This window comes from Biomphalaria glabrata, chromosome 14 (assembly GCF_947242115.1).
Source record: "Biomphalaria glabrata chromosome 14, xgBioGlab47.1, whole genome shotgun sequence".
Taxonomy (NCBI): Eukaryota; Metazoa; Mollusca; class Gastropoda; family Planorbidae; genus Biomphalaria; species Biomphalaria glabrata.
In genome coordinates this window covers 30,952,241-30,972,107 of record NC_074724.1, presented here as the reverse complement: position 1 = coordinate 30,972,107, position 19,867 = coordinate 30,952,241, and the positions used below count along the sequence as shown (strand labels likewise).

Sequence of the window (19,867 nt, the reverse complement as noted above, 5' to 3'; positions counted from 1 at the left end):
GAATTCCAGCACAGTTCTCAAGACAGAGATATTTTTGATTACACTAAGTTCCAACACAGGATGGCTGCCTGGTAGTACGGTTTGTGCGCTGGACTGTCGTTCGGATTTATCGACGGTCGAGGGTTCAAACCCTGCCCGCTCCCATCCCCCGTCGTCCTGCGGGAGGTTTGGACTAGGAAGTAAACTATCTTCAACTCTTAAGGAACATCCGAAACATGTAAAACATTTTACAAAAACAGTTCTCAAGACAGAGATATTTTTTGATTACACTTTATTTGAAAACACGTAACCAAAGCATCTTCTTTTGTTACATTGAAAATAGGTTGCTACAAGACTCCTGACGCTATCACCATAGTCACGAAAGTATGAAGACACAGGACAAGTAACGATTCTGATAAGTAAAGAGCAAAGAATTTGTAAAAAGCCAAATATAAACAAGAAAGTCATTAAAAATACTTTTTAAAAAAGCTTATATTAAGTATAATTGTATCAAGTAGTCTTCTTTTATTTTTATTTTTAATAGTAACCTGTATTTATTATGTTAACAATTTAAGCTACTGGGCTAGCGTTTGAGGCCAGTGGTCAGCGCACTCTTTAGCTACAGGTCCTGTGATAGGAGATCCTTTCATTTCTTCTTTTGGTTTAACAATAACACCAGCATTGTCTTTAAAGTAGATAAAAACACCATCGTTTTTACGTAAGGGTTTCCTCAGGCGAATGACAAGGGCAGGCAACCACGTTTTTCCTTAATTCAGGTTTGCCGTTCTTAACTGTTGCTACAAGCATATCTCCTGAACCTGCAGCCAGAGGTCTGTTAGGACGACCTTTAATGTCTTTAACTAAACGCTATTTACATGTATCGGCGCCATGTTTGCCATTTACCTTCTGAGTCACGTTTGGAGTCTTGACCCAGATCTAGCTAATAATTGGCTCAAATTTGGAGAAGCATCCAACCTAAATCAGCAATTTGGCTAATACTGGAGGCAATTCAGTAACTTATTATTAATGCCACTCACGGCAATAACGTATAGGTTCTTGGTTCCTGTATTGGCGGCACAGTTAAATGCGGTAAGGCTTCCGATCGAAGGCCTCTAGTTTTTCAGCTCAATTATTTGGCAGCTGCTTCCACTGGAAGAACCAGGGCAATGCTAAATTTTTCACTATCAGTTCCACCCCTTCCTCTCTTAGACATTTTCGATAAGAAAGTACCAAGTAGTTTCGACCACACATATATTTCAGGCCGTATGCAGCCCACATGGGCCTACACATAATAGATCTGGATGAGTAGAAATATATTTACTAATTGTTTTTGTTTAGCTTTTAACTTTCTGAATGCGCTATGATCCTATCACGTGACTGTACCAGTTGGGAAATGGGTAATGAAGAAGGGAGTATCTTGTGAAGGTTTGCATGATCTTTTTTTTTAAATGCATAAAAATGTTCACTCAGGGCCCAAGAGTCCTCAAGGGGACTAATTCAACTTATACCACCACATCTGTGAAGTACGATTTATTTCTCTTGTTCAAGATACAAAACAAAATAATTAATAACCAATTGTTAATAAATTAATTGATTTTGTAAAATTATTTTTGTCAGGTAAAGGAAATAATTGTGCGAAATTTCAGCTTGATCCTAAATTGAGTGTGGGAGAAATAACGTTAAACTTTTTACCAGACAGACAGACAAAGTGATCTTATATAACCTCTGTAAAAATACTTAAATTAAAAAAATAAAGAAGCTTATCTAAGGAAGAAAAACTCCCCATTTACAGCCATACATCTCAATGCTGTAAGATTTATTTCCCTTTTCGATATCAAATTAAAATTATTAATTACCCCAATTTAATTAATAAATTGGCTTATTTTTTTTGATGGATTCGTGTTTTGTTAGAAACAATACATTATTGTGCGAAGCTTCAACTTGAACCCAGATTGAAAAGTGGGAGAAATAGCGTGTTCAAGATTAGTACCAGACAGGCAGAGGAGACAGGCAGAGGAGACAGGCAGAGGAGACAGACAGAGGAGACAGACAAAGTAAGCTTTGTTAAAAAAAAACATAAACCTAATGAAATGTCAATATATGCATTGCGTTATAAGAAAGATGTTTATGTCCTTCCTAATGAATCAAATGTTGAAGTGGCATTTTCTTTATGGCCTGTTGAAATAGGGCATTCAATTCTATAAATCAGACAGACAGGCAGATAGACAGACAAACAGACAGACAGAGACAGACAGACAGACAGACAGACAGACAGATAGATAGATAGATAGATAGATAGATAGATAGATAGAAAGATAGATAGATAGATAGATAGATAGATAGAAGAGATAGATTGGTTGATTTATTGATTTCTATGATTGCTTGATTAATTAAAAATTAATGTAGCGAGACCATACCTTTATGTCGTACGTTAAAAAGGTTTTCTTTCGCAGCACCTAAGAAATTAATATGAAACAAAATAATTCAGTGAAAGATTTATTAGCTCTGTTTGATGTAGTGAGATGTTTTATGTAGTTGGTTGTTTGATGAAGTGAGATGTTTGATGAAGTGAGATGTTTGATGTAGTGCGTTGTTTGATGAAGTGAGGTATTTGATGAAGTGAGGTGTTTGATGAAGTGAGGTGTTTGATGAAGTGAGATGTTTGATGTAGTGCGTTGTTTGATGAAGTGAGGTATTTGATGAAGTGAGGTGTTTGATGAAGTGAGATGTTTGATGTAGTGCGTTGTTTGATAAAGTGAGGTGTTTGATGAAGTGAGGTGTTTGATGAAGTGAGGTGTTTGATGAAGTGAGGTGTTTGATGAAGTGAGGTGTTTGATGAAGTGAGGTGTTTGATGAAGTGAGGTGTTTGATGAAGTGAGGTGTTTGATGAAGTGAGATGTTTGATGTAGTGAGGTGTTTGATGAAGTGAGGTGTTTGATGAAGTGAGATGTTTGATGTAGTGCGTTGTTTGATGAAGTGAGATGTTTGATGTAGTGCGTTGTTTGATGAAGTGAGGTGTTTGATGAAGTGAGGTGTTTGATGAAGTGAGGTGTTTGATGAAGTGAGATGTTTGATGAAGTGAGATGTTTGATGTAGTGCGTTGTTTGATAAAGTGAGGTGTTTGACGTATTTGGATATTGCTTGTTAGCTGTTACACATTTTGTTATAAAGTGTGCATTGATCTAGCTATGCACCCGTGGACCCAGATTCAAGAATGTGAAGGTGTAATCACCAACTCTCCCCCCTCCCAGTTTCCCATTTACTAGTGTGACACCGTTACAGTGTGGGGTTGACACAAGGAAGCTAGCAATGCTTCAGACGTAAGCGCAGATGACATAACAACCAGGTGTAGTGGCCGGAAATGGTAATGAATTTTAAAATTCCTCTATAAGAAATTGAGTCCTTTATGATCATAAATGAGACTCACTAAATGAATAAACAAACATAATATTCTACGCGTAAAAACGAGATACTCGTAGTGGTAAGGGGGGGGGGGTATTCAAGCCTTCTTGAGCTATTATAGGAAGAGAATGATGATGATTGTAACGCTGATGATGTGGATGATGAGGAAGATGATAAGGATGATGAAAATGATAATGACGAGGATGGCAATGAATATGATGATCATGAAGATGGTGGAGATTATGATGATAATGATGTTGGTGCTTACGGCGATGATCATATTGAAGAGGGGGGTGAGGAGGGGGGGGGGAGATTGGTGATGGCAATGACAAAAGTGATGATAATGATGAGGAGGATACTGATGGTGATGAGGCAGATGAGGATAATTGTGAAGATGTTGATCGTGTTGCTGACGGTGATGAAGAAGATGAGAATTATAATGAAATTGATCATTGGGATAAATGTAGTGATGATGATGAGGAGGAGGGGAAGATGAGGAGTTGGACGACGATGGTTATGACGACGGAGACGAAAAGATGAGGCGTAAGATGGTGTTTATTATGATTATGATGACGATGGTGAAAATGATGGTTATGATAGTGGTGGTGAAATTGGCAAATGATGATAATGATGATCACGATGATGTGAATGACGACAATGATGATGATGTGAATGACGACAATGATGATGATGTAAAAGACAACGACGATGATGATGTGAATGATGATATTGATGATGTGAATGATGATGATGTGAATGATGATATTGATTATGTGAATGATGATGATGTGGATGACAATGATGATGATGTGAATGATGATATTGATGATGTGAATGATGATGATGTGGATGACGATGATGATGATGTGAATGACAATGAAGAGAATGGCAATAAATAATGGTAGCGCTGATGGCGATGATCACTTTGGAGGACGAGGAGAGGGATATTGGTGATGGTGATGACAAGGACAATGATAATGAGGAGGATGATACGGATGGTGATGGTGGATATAATGATAATTGTGATGATGTTGATGATGGGTGCTGAGGTTGATGATGAAGAGGAGAATTATTATGTAAATGATCATTGGGATAAGTATAGTGATGATGATGATGATGATGATGATGATGATGTGAAAGACGACGATAATGTTGATGATCGAAGCTCCATAGAAAAGAAAAGACCTACCTGACCATATAGACTGATGAGCTAAACCGTATCCTAAACATGCGCTTTTAGTATCTGAGAGAAGAAAATAGATTCTTAAGAAGTAGAAAATATATCAAAACAAAGTTAAACAAGCATATCTTTACATATAGGTCACAAAGCAGGCTCGCTATATATTTTCGTAAGATTTTATTCGTCAATAAATATACTTCTATAAATATTCATTAGTGAATAATAAATAATAAAGGTACATTCCTCGTTCCATATGCTAGGGCAAATTTGTACAAATGTTCCTTCTTCCAAGTGCTATTAGAGCATGGAATGGGTTGCCTGAGCTAGCCAGGAAAACCAGTGACTTGGCAGAATTTAAGTCGTTGGGTAACATTTATGACTTCTTTTTTTTTTTTTTTTGGATTAACGTCTGTATTTTATAAGATAAGATAAGATAAGATAAGATATACACGCCAGTAAAAGATCCAAATATGTTACAATAAATATGTGCACGTTTTAAATAAGGCAGCGACGGGTGTAAGGAAGTCGAGGCTCTTGGAACTATTTTGGTAGGGGGCCCAGAATAGTATTTTTATAGGGGGGGCCAGAATTTTATTTCTGAAGGGGGCCCAGAATAGTATTTTTATAGGGGGGCCAGAATTTTATATCTGATGGGGGCCCAGAATAGTATTTTTGTAGGGGGCCCAGATTAGTATTTTTGTAAGGGGTTCCAGAATAGTATTTTGTAAGGGGGCCCAGAATAGTATTTTTTGCAAGGTTACCCAGAATAGTATTTTTATAGGAGGCACAGAATAGTATTTTTGTAAGGTGAACCAGAATAGTATTATTGTCAGGGGACCCAGATTAGTATTTTTGTGGAGGGCCCAGAATACTATTTTTGTAAGGGGATCTAGAATAGTATTTTTGTAGGGGGCTCAAAATAGTATTTTGTAAGTGGGCCTAGAATAGTATTTTCGTGGCGGCTCTGTGCAGTACGATTCTGGAGGTCACTAGTGGATCCAGAAATTTGTATGTGATCTTTTTTCCCAAACTCTAACCCTAACGCCCAATAAAGCCTCACCCTATGTATAAAGGTATGTCATTTAGAAATAGGATTTTACACAGAACACGAAAAGCATTTTTAAAAATATGTTTTGAAAAAAAAAAAGACAAAACCTGCATCCTTAAAACTTCAATTATAATAGGATAAAATAATTTAACAATTATTTGATTAATAATTCGGGTGTCGAGCCAGTGACACCGTCAGCTGATAGACTGCCTAAAATTGAACGTCCGCATTTTCTGAAGAGGCCAGCATAATAATACAATTATTTATTGGTATGTTTATTATATGGAACAGAAACAGTTGACCTTTACATTATCTACCCTGTAGACCACAAGGCCTGAAAGGGGAATTTTTTTTTTTTTAAATATATGAACATCTAGGTGTAACACTAAACCTAAAGTTCAGATTCAGAACTAGATCTTCTTCTAGCCAAATTTACATTTCTTTCTTTTTTTACTTTTTAAAATTATAACGGTCACACTAGAGTTTTCCCCCATGTGGCCAACGACTATTTTCTCAGCGACATACATCATTAGTAGCCTATTTTTAGATCAGCATCCGCCCTCCACCTGCAATAGTGTCATAAACAATTTAATATTGTTATGTTAACTCCGCCAAGAAACACTCTTTAGGGCAGAATCCTCATGGTCCCGGGTAACGTAGAAGGATTGGACATAAGGCTAATCAACCTTAGCCTGTAAACAAGCAATAGAAAATATGATACCTTTTTAAGAACAAAGCTTATCTAAGGGAAAGAACCACTAATTACTGTCATTTATCTGAAAATAGCGGGGCTTAACTCCTTTCTGCTATATAAAACTAAATTAAATAATTAGTTCTAATTGATTATTTAATTAGTTTATTTTTCGATAGATTCGTGTACTGTTATTAACTATAAATAAGTATGCGAAATTTCAACTTGATCCAAAAATGGAAAACCAGTAGAAAACGTGTCAACATTTAATAAATCCATATATACATCCAATCTCTCATTAAGTAGCATATATTACCCTTATTTCGTTATAAAACAAAATAATTCATCATCACTATTTAATTAACTATTTGTTTATTTTATTTTATTGATTGATGTTTGTCAGGGGCAACAAATAGCTGTGCTAAGTTTTTAACTTGATCCAAGAATGGGAAACAGGAGAAGAAAAACATGTTCAAAGTTATTACCGGACAGACAGACAGACACAGTGAGTTGATGTAAAAAAAAAAATATACTGCTACAAAAACCACAACAGCACAAAATCTTAAAGACCTTGGTCAGGGTGATTCTTTTCAAGAAGAGCTCATAACGCAAGCCAGGGAGAGCCCATGGGAAGCAGGTGTGCCGACACAGAAGCCAAGACGTCAGGATGGACATGGACTCAACGGAAGAGGATTGCCCAGAACAGAGGCCGATAGCGAAGCACTGTTGCGCCCTATGCGGGGTGCGTGGTCGAGAGGCTAAGTAGGCTTCAACTTGGCTTCGCTTGGCTACCAATGAAGGGGGCTCGAGGTTCGAAACCCGACTCGAGCAGAGTTGTGTTTACTGAGCACCTGAAAGAAGAAACATACCCTCCCTCCACTGGTCCACAAAAGAAATTGGACCGTAGAGCTCTCAGCATGCTGAGAAAAGCAATAATTGAAGGGAAAAAAACATACAAAGAAAAAATTTATAATTTCTTTGCCAAGAACAACTCAAAACAATGCTGGGAGGGATTAAAGAAAATAACAGGCTGCGACTCAAAACGAGAACAAATTTTAGTGGCTGATGATGAGAAATTCGACAACGAACTAAATTATTTTTATTCTCGTTTTGACAAAGAAGATTTTGTTGATCTACACAAAGAACTTTTCAACACTCTGTCCAAAGGAAAACAAGAGCCCTACGTCAATTTTGTAACTGAGGATGAAGTGACCTTGTTATTTAAAAGAGTAGACGTAACAAAAGCTTCTGGACCAGACAAAATTAGTGGCAAGCTGATCAAGCAAATTTCTTCTATCTTCTGTCATATCTTTAACCAGTCATTGCAAACGTGCGTAATTCCACACATCTGGAAAACTTCAGAAATCATACCAGTGCCTAAGAAACCAAAAATAGATTGCTTAAATGATTTCCGCCCAGTAGCACTAACACCTATTGTTATGAAATGTTTTGAAAAATATATGCTTAAACAACTTGTAGCAAAAGTCAATAACAGCCTAGACCCTCACCAATTTGCTTACAAAGCAGCTAGAGGAACTGAGGATGCCATTCTATTGCTTTTGGACCAGCTTTATAAGCATTTCGATATACACAAAACATATGCACGAGTCCTCTTCGTAGATTTCTCCTCGGCTTTCAATACCATACAGCCACATCTAATGATAAACAAACTGAGTAACTTAAATGTAAGCCCTTACTTACAAGCATGGGTTCTAAACTTTTTAACCCAACGGCCCCAGTATGTTAAAGTCAACAACACCAAATCGTCAACTCGAGTACTATGTACGGGTGCTCCACAAGGTTGTGTACTTTCTCCTGTACTATACACTTTTTACACTAATGACATAAGAAGCATCTATGACTCAGTTAAACTCATTAAATTCGCTGATGATACTGCCATAGTCGGTCTTATTTCGGGAGACGAAACTCAGTATCGAAGCTCGATAGAAGAGTTTACAAACTGGTGCACCGACAACTTTCTAGAACTGAATGTAATAAAAACTAAAGAACTTATAATAGATTTTAGAAAGAAAAAACAAACTATACGTGAACTGCAAATAAACACTACATCTATAGAACAAGTAAAGGCATATAAATATCTAGGCGTTATCATCAACAACAAGCTTTCAGGGGAAGACCACCTTGGAACTCTGACAAAGAAAACAGCCCAGCGACTCTTTTTTCTATACAAACTCAACAGTTTTAAATTAAACAAGAAGATCCTTGAGACATTTTACGGCGCGACTGTACAAAATCTGCTAACATACGGAATAAGTTGTTGGCAAGGCTACGCCTCATCTAAACTGTTGAGACGTCTAGAAAACATCATTTAAAAAAGCATCTAAAATTACACTCACAACATTACCATATTTAAAGGAACTTTTTGAACAAACGTGCCTAAGAAAAATCGAAAAAATCTTGGAAGATAACGGCCACCCGCTCCATCAGAACTACGCCAGGTCGTCGCGAAGTGGGCAACTGCTGTCAATCAAAACAAGAACGGAGCGGTACAAAAAACTCGTTCGTACCTCACTCGGTAAGACTCTATCACCGCCACTCATTGATCAGGGAACATGAAATGCACCAAGATACCTGTGTGTAGTCGCTGAATGAACTCTTTATGTTGTCTGTTGTATTTATGTGTATTTTTCTGTTGTGTTGTCTTTATATGAGAAACGAGTCCTTGTAATCACAACAAATTTCCGTAAGGATCAATAAAGCAGTCTTAGTCTTAGTCTTAGCATGAAAGTAGCGCTATATAAAAGATATAATTTATTTTTATTTTATGCCCCACTGGGAGACAAATAGTGGGAAGCGTGGTCGAGAGAACTTGGTCTGGCTTCGCTACCTAGAAGGGGGCTCGAGGTTCGACACCCGACTCGGGCAGAGTTGTGTTTACTGAGCGCCTAAAGGCAGCACGGAAAACCAACTCCTAGATACCCCCTCCCCCGCACTGGTCCACAAATGAGATTGGACCAAAGCGCTCTGAGCATGCTATAAGCATGAAAGTAGCACTATATAAAAGCTATAAATAATAAATAGATTAAGTCAATAAAGTCAAAGTTAAATTAAAACTGCTACCGAAGATCAATGACTGGAGACGCCACGCCCCAATAATTTTTTGTTTAGGCTGTAGAAAGTCCATATCAAACTCCATATGATAATAGGAGACGGTGTACATGTAAAACTGGTCGGTGATGTCTACGGCCCTGATTATGTTGATCTTTAAGAGCGTTACGTTGTTCTGAAACTCAAAACCACAGAAGCAATCGGAGACGATGAATTTGGCGGCTTTACATCTATCGGGTTCCTGACTGCTGATGGACGCGGTGCAGACCTGGATTAGAAAAGAGAAACGCCAAAAATGGTGGACATCAGCCATACAGAACAGGGCCTTTAAAATAATTGAGCCATAAAGTAGTCAGACAAAACAGACGTCAAAATGTTGGGAATTATCAGTACAGTGTGGTTAGTACTATTAAACAAAGCAGTCAGACTATAAAATAAAAGAAAGAAGAGGAAAAAAAAAAGCTCTTAAATATACTTTTTAAAATCTGAAACTTAAATAAGATAACAAAATAATTAAAATGAAATTTAAAGTGATAACAGATAATAATAGTGAGGACATAGAAAGGGAAGAAGTTTAAAGATATAGGTAGACGAAAGTAAAGATAAAGGTGGTAAGCTAAATGATAATAAAGATTATGATAACAAAAATAATTTTCAAAAAATGTAACAGAAAGAACTCCACAATTAGAACTATATTTCAATAAATGTATTACATATTATGAATTAACTAAGTGGTACTACATTTTTTTAATGATTTATCTTTTTAAAATAAAACAAATAACTATGTAATGCTCTAACTTAATCCGAGAATGGGCGAGGGAGAAATAACGTGTAACAATTATTTAAGGGGATAAAACCCAAAATATTTAGCCAAATCAGAAAGTCATCATCATTCCTCATGGAACATAGGGCCTCCGTAAAAACACACCCCTCTCCACGGTCTCTTGCTTCTTTTTTTTTTTATCGCTTCCCAGCTCTTTCCGGTCCTCTCGGCTTCCTCTGTCTAGCGCGTCAGACATTTACACAGCTAAAACCAACATGGGAATCTCCTCACATCTCAAACAAGACTAAACTAAGAATCTTTAACTCTAGTGTCAGGGCTGTCCTGCTGTATGGTTCTGAGACATGGAGAACAACTGAAGCCACAACAAAAAAAGTACAGACCTTCATCAACAGATGCCTGAGAAATATCCTAAAAATACACTGGTACGACAAAGTAGAAAACACCAAACTGTGGGAGATGAGTGGACAGACAAATATGGAGGTGCAGATCTTAGAGAGAAAGTGGAGATGGATTGGTCACACACTGAGAAAAGATACCAACAACAGAGCTACTATATAGGCAGCCGTTAGAGTGGAATCCGCAGGGAACAGGACGAAGAGGAAGACCACAAGAACTAGGGGAAATCAGTGAGTACTGAATGATTGATTTCCCTTGTTGTTAACAAACAAAATTAATTAATCCACTAATTGGTATTTTTTTTTATAATGAATAGATGTGCAAAGTTTCAATTTGACCCAAGAATGGGTGAAATAGAAAAAAAAAACTTTTTACCAGACAGAGTTGATTTTAAAAAAAAAAGATAATGTGTGAAAGATAAAAGTAGACCAAAAAAAAGGTTCAATGTGATACGATACAGATAATAAAGGTGCACCCAGGGCCGGTCCTAACTATTGCGTTTTAAAAAATATCAAAGAAACCTTGACCTTTTTTCTCCCCCTCCAGCCCCTTCCCAACTGGTCCAGACACGTGATAGGATCATAGTGTGTTGAGACACAAGATAGAATCATAGCGTGTTGAGTCACGTGATAGGATCATAGTGTGTTGACATAGCGTATTGAGAAACGTGATAAGATCATAGCGTGTTGAGTCACGTGATAGGATCATAGCGTGTTGAGTCACGTGATAGGATCAGTGTGTTGAGAGTTGAGACACGAGATAGAATCATAGTGTGTTAAGTCACGTGATAGGATCATAGTGTGTTGACATAGCGTATTGAGACACGTGATAGGATCATAGCATGTTTTATTAAAAATTTTATCTATTGAGATATGACTAGAATTTTTTTTTTAAATCTCAGTATAGCCAGGTAGTTTATTCTTTCTGAAAGTCTAAACTATTTTATACAACTATGCCTAAAATAAGTTTAAAAAACATTTCTTGTGAGTGATAGTACAATTCTGAAGGAGTTGACTTACAGTAACAGGTACGCTGGTATTTGTTGCTCGCGTGACCCTAATTTCCTTGTAAACGAACCAATCAAATCTCTTCAGTTGAAACGTGATCACCAATTGATAACTATCAGCGCCTGATACTAAGCCGAATAAACAAGACCAGATTGTGCCAAGGGGTTTTACTTTTTCAAATGTTACATCTGGCAAATCGGAATCTAAAAGAGGAAACAAAAATAGTATCAAATAATGTCACAAAAAAAAAGCGACAGTTTGTGATGTTCAAGATAAACTTAACATTGTCAAGGACGCTAAAGTGAACTTCAAGTTGCCAACAAATTCATTCTGCAGTGTTTAAAAAGTGCACACGAACCAGCATTTAACTTTTTAACTTCATAGTTTAACATCTCTTCCTTTATTCTGTACGCCGGATACACCAAAAAGGTTGCTGGTTATAGGTTTTCCGTCAAGTATGAAAATCCCGCATAGAATTAAGATAAAATAACAATACACCTTAATGAGAGAGACCGAGCCAATTAAACTCACTGACAATATTAGTGTCATTTTCTGGCTTGTCTGATCTTGGTTTATGTTATATTTTGTAGATGATATTGATTAATTGTTCAGAATTAGACTCTGTAGAGTTATACTTCTAGATGGCCAGTGTCTGGGAGTTGGCGAGGTGTTAACTGGGACTGTCTTGGGAGAAAACGATAGACTTTTGTACGGTCCAAGGCTTGAAGAACAAGGAGAAGTGGATGGGTTGATATTTGTTTAGAGGTATGCTGATTATTTGAAAGTGTCATGTAGAGTTGCGCAAAGCACTTGGAACCCTAAAGCCGGCAAAAGCGAACAAGAGCTTCCTTCTACCGGCCTGAAGTGAGCGGTGTGTTCCTCCTTCACAACACTCTGTCTGGCGAGGAGGGGGGGGGAGGATCGGGGTTAAACTTAGAGTTTGATTTTGCGTTCACTTCCGGTGGACACGGACACTCCGGACTCGCGGACTAGAGACGCGGCCGAAGCCTGCACCACCGGGTCCCCCCGTCATTTTCCTTTGTTCTACCAGGCTCACCGTCCGGGACACGCCATTTATGTAACAGCCCCTTGCGGGACAGCGCCCGAACGTTGACAGATCACTGCGGGAGCTCTTTTTCATCCCCGCACTATGCAATGAGGACGCTCTCGCACCATCTTAGGCACTCCCGCGGGAGCCTTTTTGTGCTACCCTTTGATTCAGCCGTCCCCTCTCACGACCGTTTCCAACCGGGCGCCACGATGAGGCAGGGCAGCGAGACCGGGTGGCATGCTGATAGAAGACTCAAGAGTTCCTTCATCAGTAACGACAAGGTTTCGGTTGTAACCTATGAGGAAAGCTTGAAGTCGTGTTTAACAGTAGCTCATGTATTCAAGTATATATTTTGTTGGAATATTGCTAATTATTAGTAATTAGGCATATCTATAAAAATGATTACCATTACACTTTACTTATTACTATTTTTGTGTTGTATATTATTTGATAAACACTCTATGTTATGTTCATGGAAACAGTCTTAGGCGTCAATTATTATTACAATAATAATTGATTATCATTACACTTTACCATACTAATATTTATTACAATTTTGTTTGTTGTATCACTGTATATTATGCTCATGGAAACAGCCCAGAGCGTCAATTATTATTACAATAATCGGTTTCTATGTTCCTCTTCGGTCTTGGTAAAAATATTACCTGGCTCGAGGCTCCTCTCTCTCTTGACGGCTGGATTCCAACACTGGTCTTCTTCATCTGGCGAAATAAGTGGACGAAATTACTTAGCATTAAAGGGGGGAGGGAGAAAGAAAGAGAGAGAGAAAAACATAAAATAAGACCAAGCAAAATACCCAATATCTATTTACCGTAACATAATTACCATTAATTAAGTCACCTATCACAATTGACATTAATTGGGTCACCTATCACAATTCCAATTAATTAGGTCCCATATCACAATTCCGGTTAATTAGGTCACTTATCACAATTCTTATTAATTATCTCACCTATCACAATTCCACTTAATTAGGTCACCTATCATCATACTCTTTAATAATGTTATCGTACTTAGCATATTTCCTAATAATTATATCACCTATAAAGTTATGCATTAGTTAGTTCAGCTATAACAATCACCATTAATCAGATCACATATAACAAAACTCAATAATTAGGTGGCACATCGCAATACCCTTTAATAGGTCACGTATCCTAATGCCCAATAATTAGGCCATCTATTCCAAAAGTATTACAATATCCATACTTTAATGTAAGGTGTATATATATATATATGTATGTATGTATGTATTTCTCGCATAGAAATCAAAACCGTTTGACTAATTTTGATAAAACTTGGTACAAATGTGTTGAGACAGTTGCGTACGTTTAATGTCCCTCCCACACCCGGAGGGCCCGCCCTTAGTTTAAAAAAAAACAACTAAATTTATCTCTAATAATGAGGTATAACTTGTCGATGGATATTAGAGCCTATTTATTTACATGTTTGCTAACGTATTTCTCTCTACATATCAAATCATCGGAAGAGTTCTGCTGCTCCACGTCAGAAATGACATCAGACGTATCGTCACAAGGACTCACAAGGACTCAGGTTGACCACAACATCTCTGCTCAAAGAACTGTTTTTGCGAAAGACTAAGCCGCTAGATAGAATGTTATGAACTACAGCTGTCACAAACCTTGTTTGATTATTATAAAATTTTTTTGGGTGTTTTACTTTACCCCGGTTAGTGAGAGATTGACCCTGCGTAGCACGAGGAGGTGAGGTCCTGGTCAACAATTTTAAAAAAAGAGGGGGGGGGGTAAAAAAAATTTGATTCATTAAACTATTTACCAGACAGAAAGTTATGAAAAGCTTTTGTAAAAACAATTTGTGGCACTGGAAATACATAATTCTCCTTTTTTTATTATAAAGCTCTACTTTCACAGCGTGCTATGGTCCAATCTCTTATGAATGGACCTGTTGGGGTATCTGGGAGATGGCTTTAGTGCTACTTTTTAAAAAACAATTTTTAAAAAATATTTGCTCGAGTTTGAATTCGAACTCGGGCCTCCACCATGAAAGGCCGAGGTGCTAGCCGATGACCTATTCAAATAAAATATAATGTTAGTTTCTCTGCACAACGCTTATCTCCCCTAAAGTTAATACCTCTATACGATAAAGCAGTAAGGCGTATGTATGTATGGGTGTATGTCCCTCATAGAAATCAAAACCGTTTGACCAATCTTGATAAAACTTGGTATAAATGTTCCTTGGGTACTAACTGGAACCGTAGCGTATGTAAAGTAGCCCTAAAACAAGCTTAAGACCCTCAAAAAAAATTTGCTCAATCCAATGAAAGTATTACTATTTCATGGATCTAGGTCATATTTCCATGTTTACATGAGACAATATCGAAAGGATCTAGATCTAATTTTAAGAACCACACTTTGCAAAGATAGTCTTTTACTTTGACACATGAAAATACAAAATATAGTCCATTCATTTCATTATTTAATCAAATTAAACTTCAAATTTGTGTTTCAAAAGCATTTTTTTTTTACATATCTGTGGATTTCGACGTCTGACGTACTATATATCCTATGCAACCGAAAGGTTACTAAAAATCTCTCGAACCCTAGATCTACTACATCTAATTCAAGTCTAAGATGATAGACCTACTCTTCTCAAACATAGTTTTATACTGTAACACATGAACATACTAAATATAGACTATTTATTTCAAAATTTAATTAAATTAACCTTCAAATATGTTTTTCTCAAGCATTTTACATACATTCGTACGCTACAGCTGTGAATTAGCCCAAAAGCTCGATGTCGCGCGCCTATTACAATAGAAATTTCACGCATGCGCCGAACAGAAAACGTACAAGTCTCAATTAGGTGGTTTAGCTGTCAATGATACGCAAATTAAAACCTCGGACAGCAGGTAATATCTGGCTAGTTAATTTTTTTTATAAAGCATTATTTTATTACGATTTTTAAAATTAACTAATTTTTTTTTTTTTAATTGATTCGTGTATTGTCATTGACAACGAATAGTTCAGCAAAGCTTGATCCAAGAATGGTAAGTACGAGATTCCAACCAGAAGGACAGACGAAGTGACTTGTGTTCGATTCCTCCGCGCTGTTTTTTACTACATAAGCCCAAGCATAGATAAGCCCAAAAATAGATAAGCCCAAACATAGATAAGCCCAAACATAGTCAAGCCCAAACATAGATAAGCCCAAACATAGATAAACCCAAACATAGATAACCCCAAATGAAGAAACAACAATACAAAGATACTCGACTGAGCACTGTCATTGACAGGGGCGGACTGGCTATATGGGCATTCGGGCAAATGCCCGGTGGGCCAGTATCCAAATGGGCCTGTAGGGTAACCTAAAGGGCGTCATGAACTCTACGATGATACATATTAAATTGAAAAAAAAAAAAAAAAAAAAAACATTCTCTTATAAAAGTGGCTCTCTGAATGTCGTGTTTTGTTTTTTTTTAATCGTTAACTGACTCAACATTGTAGGTCCTAAATAGTCATTATTCTAGTTTAATTGAATACATTCTCCGAAATAATGTAAAAACCTGACGTCCGTAGACCGTGCTACTCGTAGGCTTCATCCTTTCAGGGCCTACACACTAAGTGATAAAAAAAAAAGTAACCAAATGCCTGTATTTCTTAAAAAGATGTAGAGCATTGTAGAGTTATCGATACAATATTAAACTCAACAACTATTTTGATGACATGTAGGCCTATCGTATGATATACAATTTATGGGCCGGACTGTATAGATATGCCTGGGCCGATTTTGACACCCAGTCCGCCCCTGGTCATTGAGCACGCAGCGAAGGGAACCGTCGTCTATCTCTAAATATCTTTATATTTAACTCCTTCTCTCCGTAATTATTTACCACCTTCTGATGGAATCAACGTTTGTATCGTCGGTTAGGAGAGAAAGAGTTAAATGTCTACATTGTTAAGCATTAGAGAAGTAAAAGCTCCCCTCTCCTAGAAGCAGCCAAAAGTATTCTTTGTTTACTTTCGTTTCACCTCAAATTCTCCTCCCTGTTTTTCAATAGTCACGTCATATCCGTGGGAAGCGTGGTCGAGAGGCCAAGTGCGCTTGAACTTGGCTTGGCTTGGCTACCTAGAAGGGGGCTCGAGGTTCGACACCCGACTCGGGCAGAACTGTGTTTGCTATGTTTTTAATGTTGTTACTGAGCGCCTAAAGGCAGCACGGAAAACCAACTCCTAGATACCCCCTCCCCCCCACTGGTCCACAAATGAGACTGGACCAAAAGCGCTCTGAGCATGCTATAAGCATAAAAGTAGCACTATATAAAAGCTATAATAATAATAATAATAATAATAATCCGTCAAACAAAACCTTAACACTTTACTTATACAACTTTTCGCGCCGATTTCATAAGCGTGTGCAAACACTGTCACAGTCTTAGTTGACATTGCATGATCTAAAGTTCACGTCATGTTAAGAGTTTAAAAGACACGTGGAATTCCTGATGTAGAAAACAGGAAGTAGAATGAATAAAGTTGACTTAGAGGTCAGTCAAGTCAAGTCAGTAAGGTCTTGCTCCCGGTCCAGGTTGGACGTTGCTTCCTGGACTGGTGTATATATGTATATAGCATGAAAGTCGATGGACTAATGATTGTTGATTAATAATATTTGAGAGTTGATTTCATTATGTGCATATTGAATATTAAGGTATTATTCGTATTTCAATGGATATCTATAGTTGAAGCTCCAGTGTCACTAGTAGTAATTGTTCTTATTGTTACCCGCTGAGATGCGGACGTGATTGATACATTTGATACCGCTGCTATGCGGATAGGATTATTATTTCTTGACTTGTAGCACTAACAAGGAGTGCAGTGTATTATTATTGTAGTAAAATAAACTTCATGTTGTCTGCTGAAACGGACTTAGGTCAGTTTGTACTATTTGTCTTGTCCCGTGTCTAGAGTACTTCAGGAAGCAAGAACCCAGTATTACACCATTCAACGTTCATTGACAAACACTTGATACAAGCGCAGGAGATAAAAACTTTCTGTATATTTACCGAAGATGTCATCCAGTATGAAGAGTTTCTGACTGTAAACACGGTCCGTTGCCGCTAGTTCAGGACGCCCCAGCAAGAAATAGTACAATGAGTACGGTGCATGATAATATTCTGATTCTAGCGTGGTCCTGAGATAAAATGCAACCTTGTTTTCCTTTGAAAAGATGTACGCTTCACACGTACGCACCAACGGACCAACGCTAATTAAGATGTAAGTTCTGTTGGACGTAAATCGCAACATGCATTCCTGTCAATGTAAAAGGAGCAACATTAAATTAGCCAATTGAAAGAGCTGGAAATAAATCTACAAATAAAGAAAGTCTATGTGAAAACACAAACTCAATATCGGCCCCAAAGGAGGTCCCCTCAGGCAGGTAAAAAGGACGGTTTCAATATTTTCAGAAAATCAGAAACTATGAACTGTCGATACACAAAAAAGAGACCTGCGCGTGTCAAAAGTGTTTTTCAGTATTTTTTCTAGGTTATAAGATCTAAATGGGATGGACAGACGGACGGATGAACAGACAGATCATACAAAACTAATACCAGCTATTCCCATTTCCAGGGCTGCTAAAAAAAACAACAATAAGTTAGTAATGAAAAGCTTATGAAAAGACAGTATTAATGCAGCCTACTTTATGTAGCTGGTGGTGGTCTACTGTTTCAGATCTAATTTAATGTTTTATTAGTGACAGAAGAACAAGCGGGTTTTAGACAAGGTCGCAGCACAACAGAACAATTTCTAAACCTCAGAATACTCTGTGAGAAATATCTCCAACACCAAAAGAATCGTTTCCATGTCTTTATTGATTTCAAGCAAGCTTTCGATCGAGTATGGCACGGGGCACTCTGGGCGACAATGGAAAAGTACAAAAAAAGAACAAAACATTTTAAAGTAATCCAGAATTTCTACAAGGATGCCACCAGTGCGGTGTACTTCAACAATAATATTGGGGACTGGCTCAAAACCACAGTTGGAGTACGACAAGGTTGCCTACTTTCACCAACACTTTTCAATTTCTTCCTTGAAAGGATATTGGAAGATGCTCTCGGGGGCTTCGCAGATGACATTGATGGCCTAGCAGGGACAGAAGAAGAACTAGTCTACTTGGTGATGCGCATTGACAAGACTTCCGCAGCATACGGTATGCAAATACATGCCGAAAAACAAAACAAATTACGACCAATAGACAACAGGGCTTTAAAAGGGGCATCAGTATTGGAGGGAAAAAGCTGACTAGTGTTAGCAGCTTCAAATACCTCGAAGCTATTGTCTCAGATGAGGAAACGAAACCCGAAGTACTGGCCCAAATAGCACAGTCCACAGCAGCCCTTTCAAAACTTAAAATAATATGGAAAGACAAAGGCTTAGCCCTCGGCACCAAAATCAGACTGATGCGCTCCCTGGTAATGGGTACATTTTTATATTTTTGTGAGTCTTGGACGCGGACTGCAGAGCTAAAGCGGAGGATCCTAGCAATGGAATTGATATGCTACAGAAGGATCCCAGGTATCACAGTCAAAGACCCCATCACAAACCAAGAGATTAGAGACAGGGTTACTGCAGCGATTGGACCTCATGATGACCTGCTAACTATCGTAAAATAACGCAAGCTTAAAATCTATGGCCATATAACAAGATCTTCGGGGCTCGCAAAGACCTTCCTCCAGGGAACAGGACCAAGAAAAGAAGAAGAGGCAGACAGAGAAAGCTATGGGAGGACAACATAAAAGAATGGACGGGCCTGTCACTGAAAGAGTTCTAATTAAGGCGAAAGACAGATATGAATGGTGAAAGACAGTCGACGAGTCTTGCATGGTGCCCCAATGGTCCAATAGTATAGACTAAGGGATAGGTAAAGGTAAAAAAAAAATTAGTGACAGGAGACTTATTTAGATTTTACACTATCAATTTCTTCTAAATACACAAAATAACAAGGGGAACATTTAAAAAATGCATTGTTTTAACAAGACACAATGTCTCCATTATAAAACGTAAAATATAATAAAATATAAAAGAAAAATATTACAAAACTGGTTTAAACCGGGTAACGAATACATGTATTTGTCACCGTCAGCTGCACAATGTTAGTGATTCGGCCAGCGGGCTATGCACACTAGTGCTGTTATTTAATTGGTATTTTAGTTATATGGACGTCTAGATCTAGCATTAGACCTTGTCTAGACCTACTTCTGCT

General features: G+C 37.7%; 1 protein-coding gene across 2 annotated transcripts in view; it reads right to left on the bottom strand.

The window, feature by feature from the left end:
* Nucleotides 1–254: 254 nt before the first annotated feature.
* The window catches only part of LOC106055148 (uncharacterized), an 80,594-nt gene continuing 60,981 nt past the window's right edge, over nucleotides 255–19,867 (bottom strand). For both annotated transcript variants that reach the window (XM_056011057.1, XM_056011058.1), the window contains 7 exons: nucleotides 17,670–17,916; nucleotides 13,273–13,329; nucleotides 11,569–11,759; nucleotides 9,382–9,637; nucleotides 4,571–4,624; nucleotides 2,397–2,435; nucleotides 255–391 (listed from right to left, as the gene is read on the bottom strand). In XM_056011057.1, the coding sequence (XP_055867032.1) occupies nucleotides 327–391; nucleotides 2,397–2,435; nucleotides 4,571–4,624; nucleotides 9,382–9,637; nucleotides 11,569–11,759; nucleotides 13,273–13,329; nucleotides 17,670–17,916 (909 nt within the window). In that variant the 3' untranslated portion in view covers nucleotides 255–326. The remainder of the gene's footprint in view (nucleotides 392–2,396; nucleotides 2,436–4,570; nucleotides 4,625–9,381; nucleotides 9,638–11,568; nucleotides 11,760–13,272; nucleotides 13,330–17,669; nucleotides 17,917–19,867) is intronic.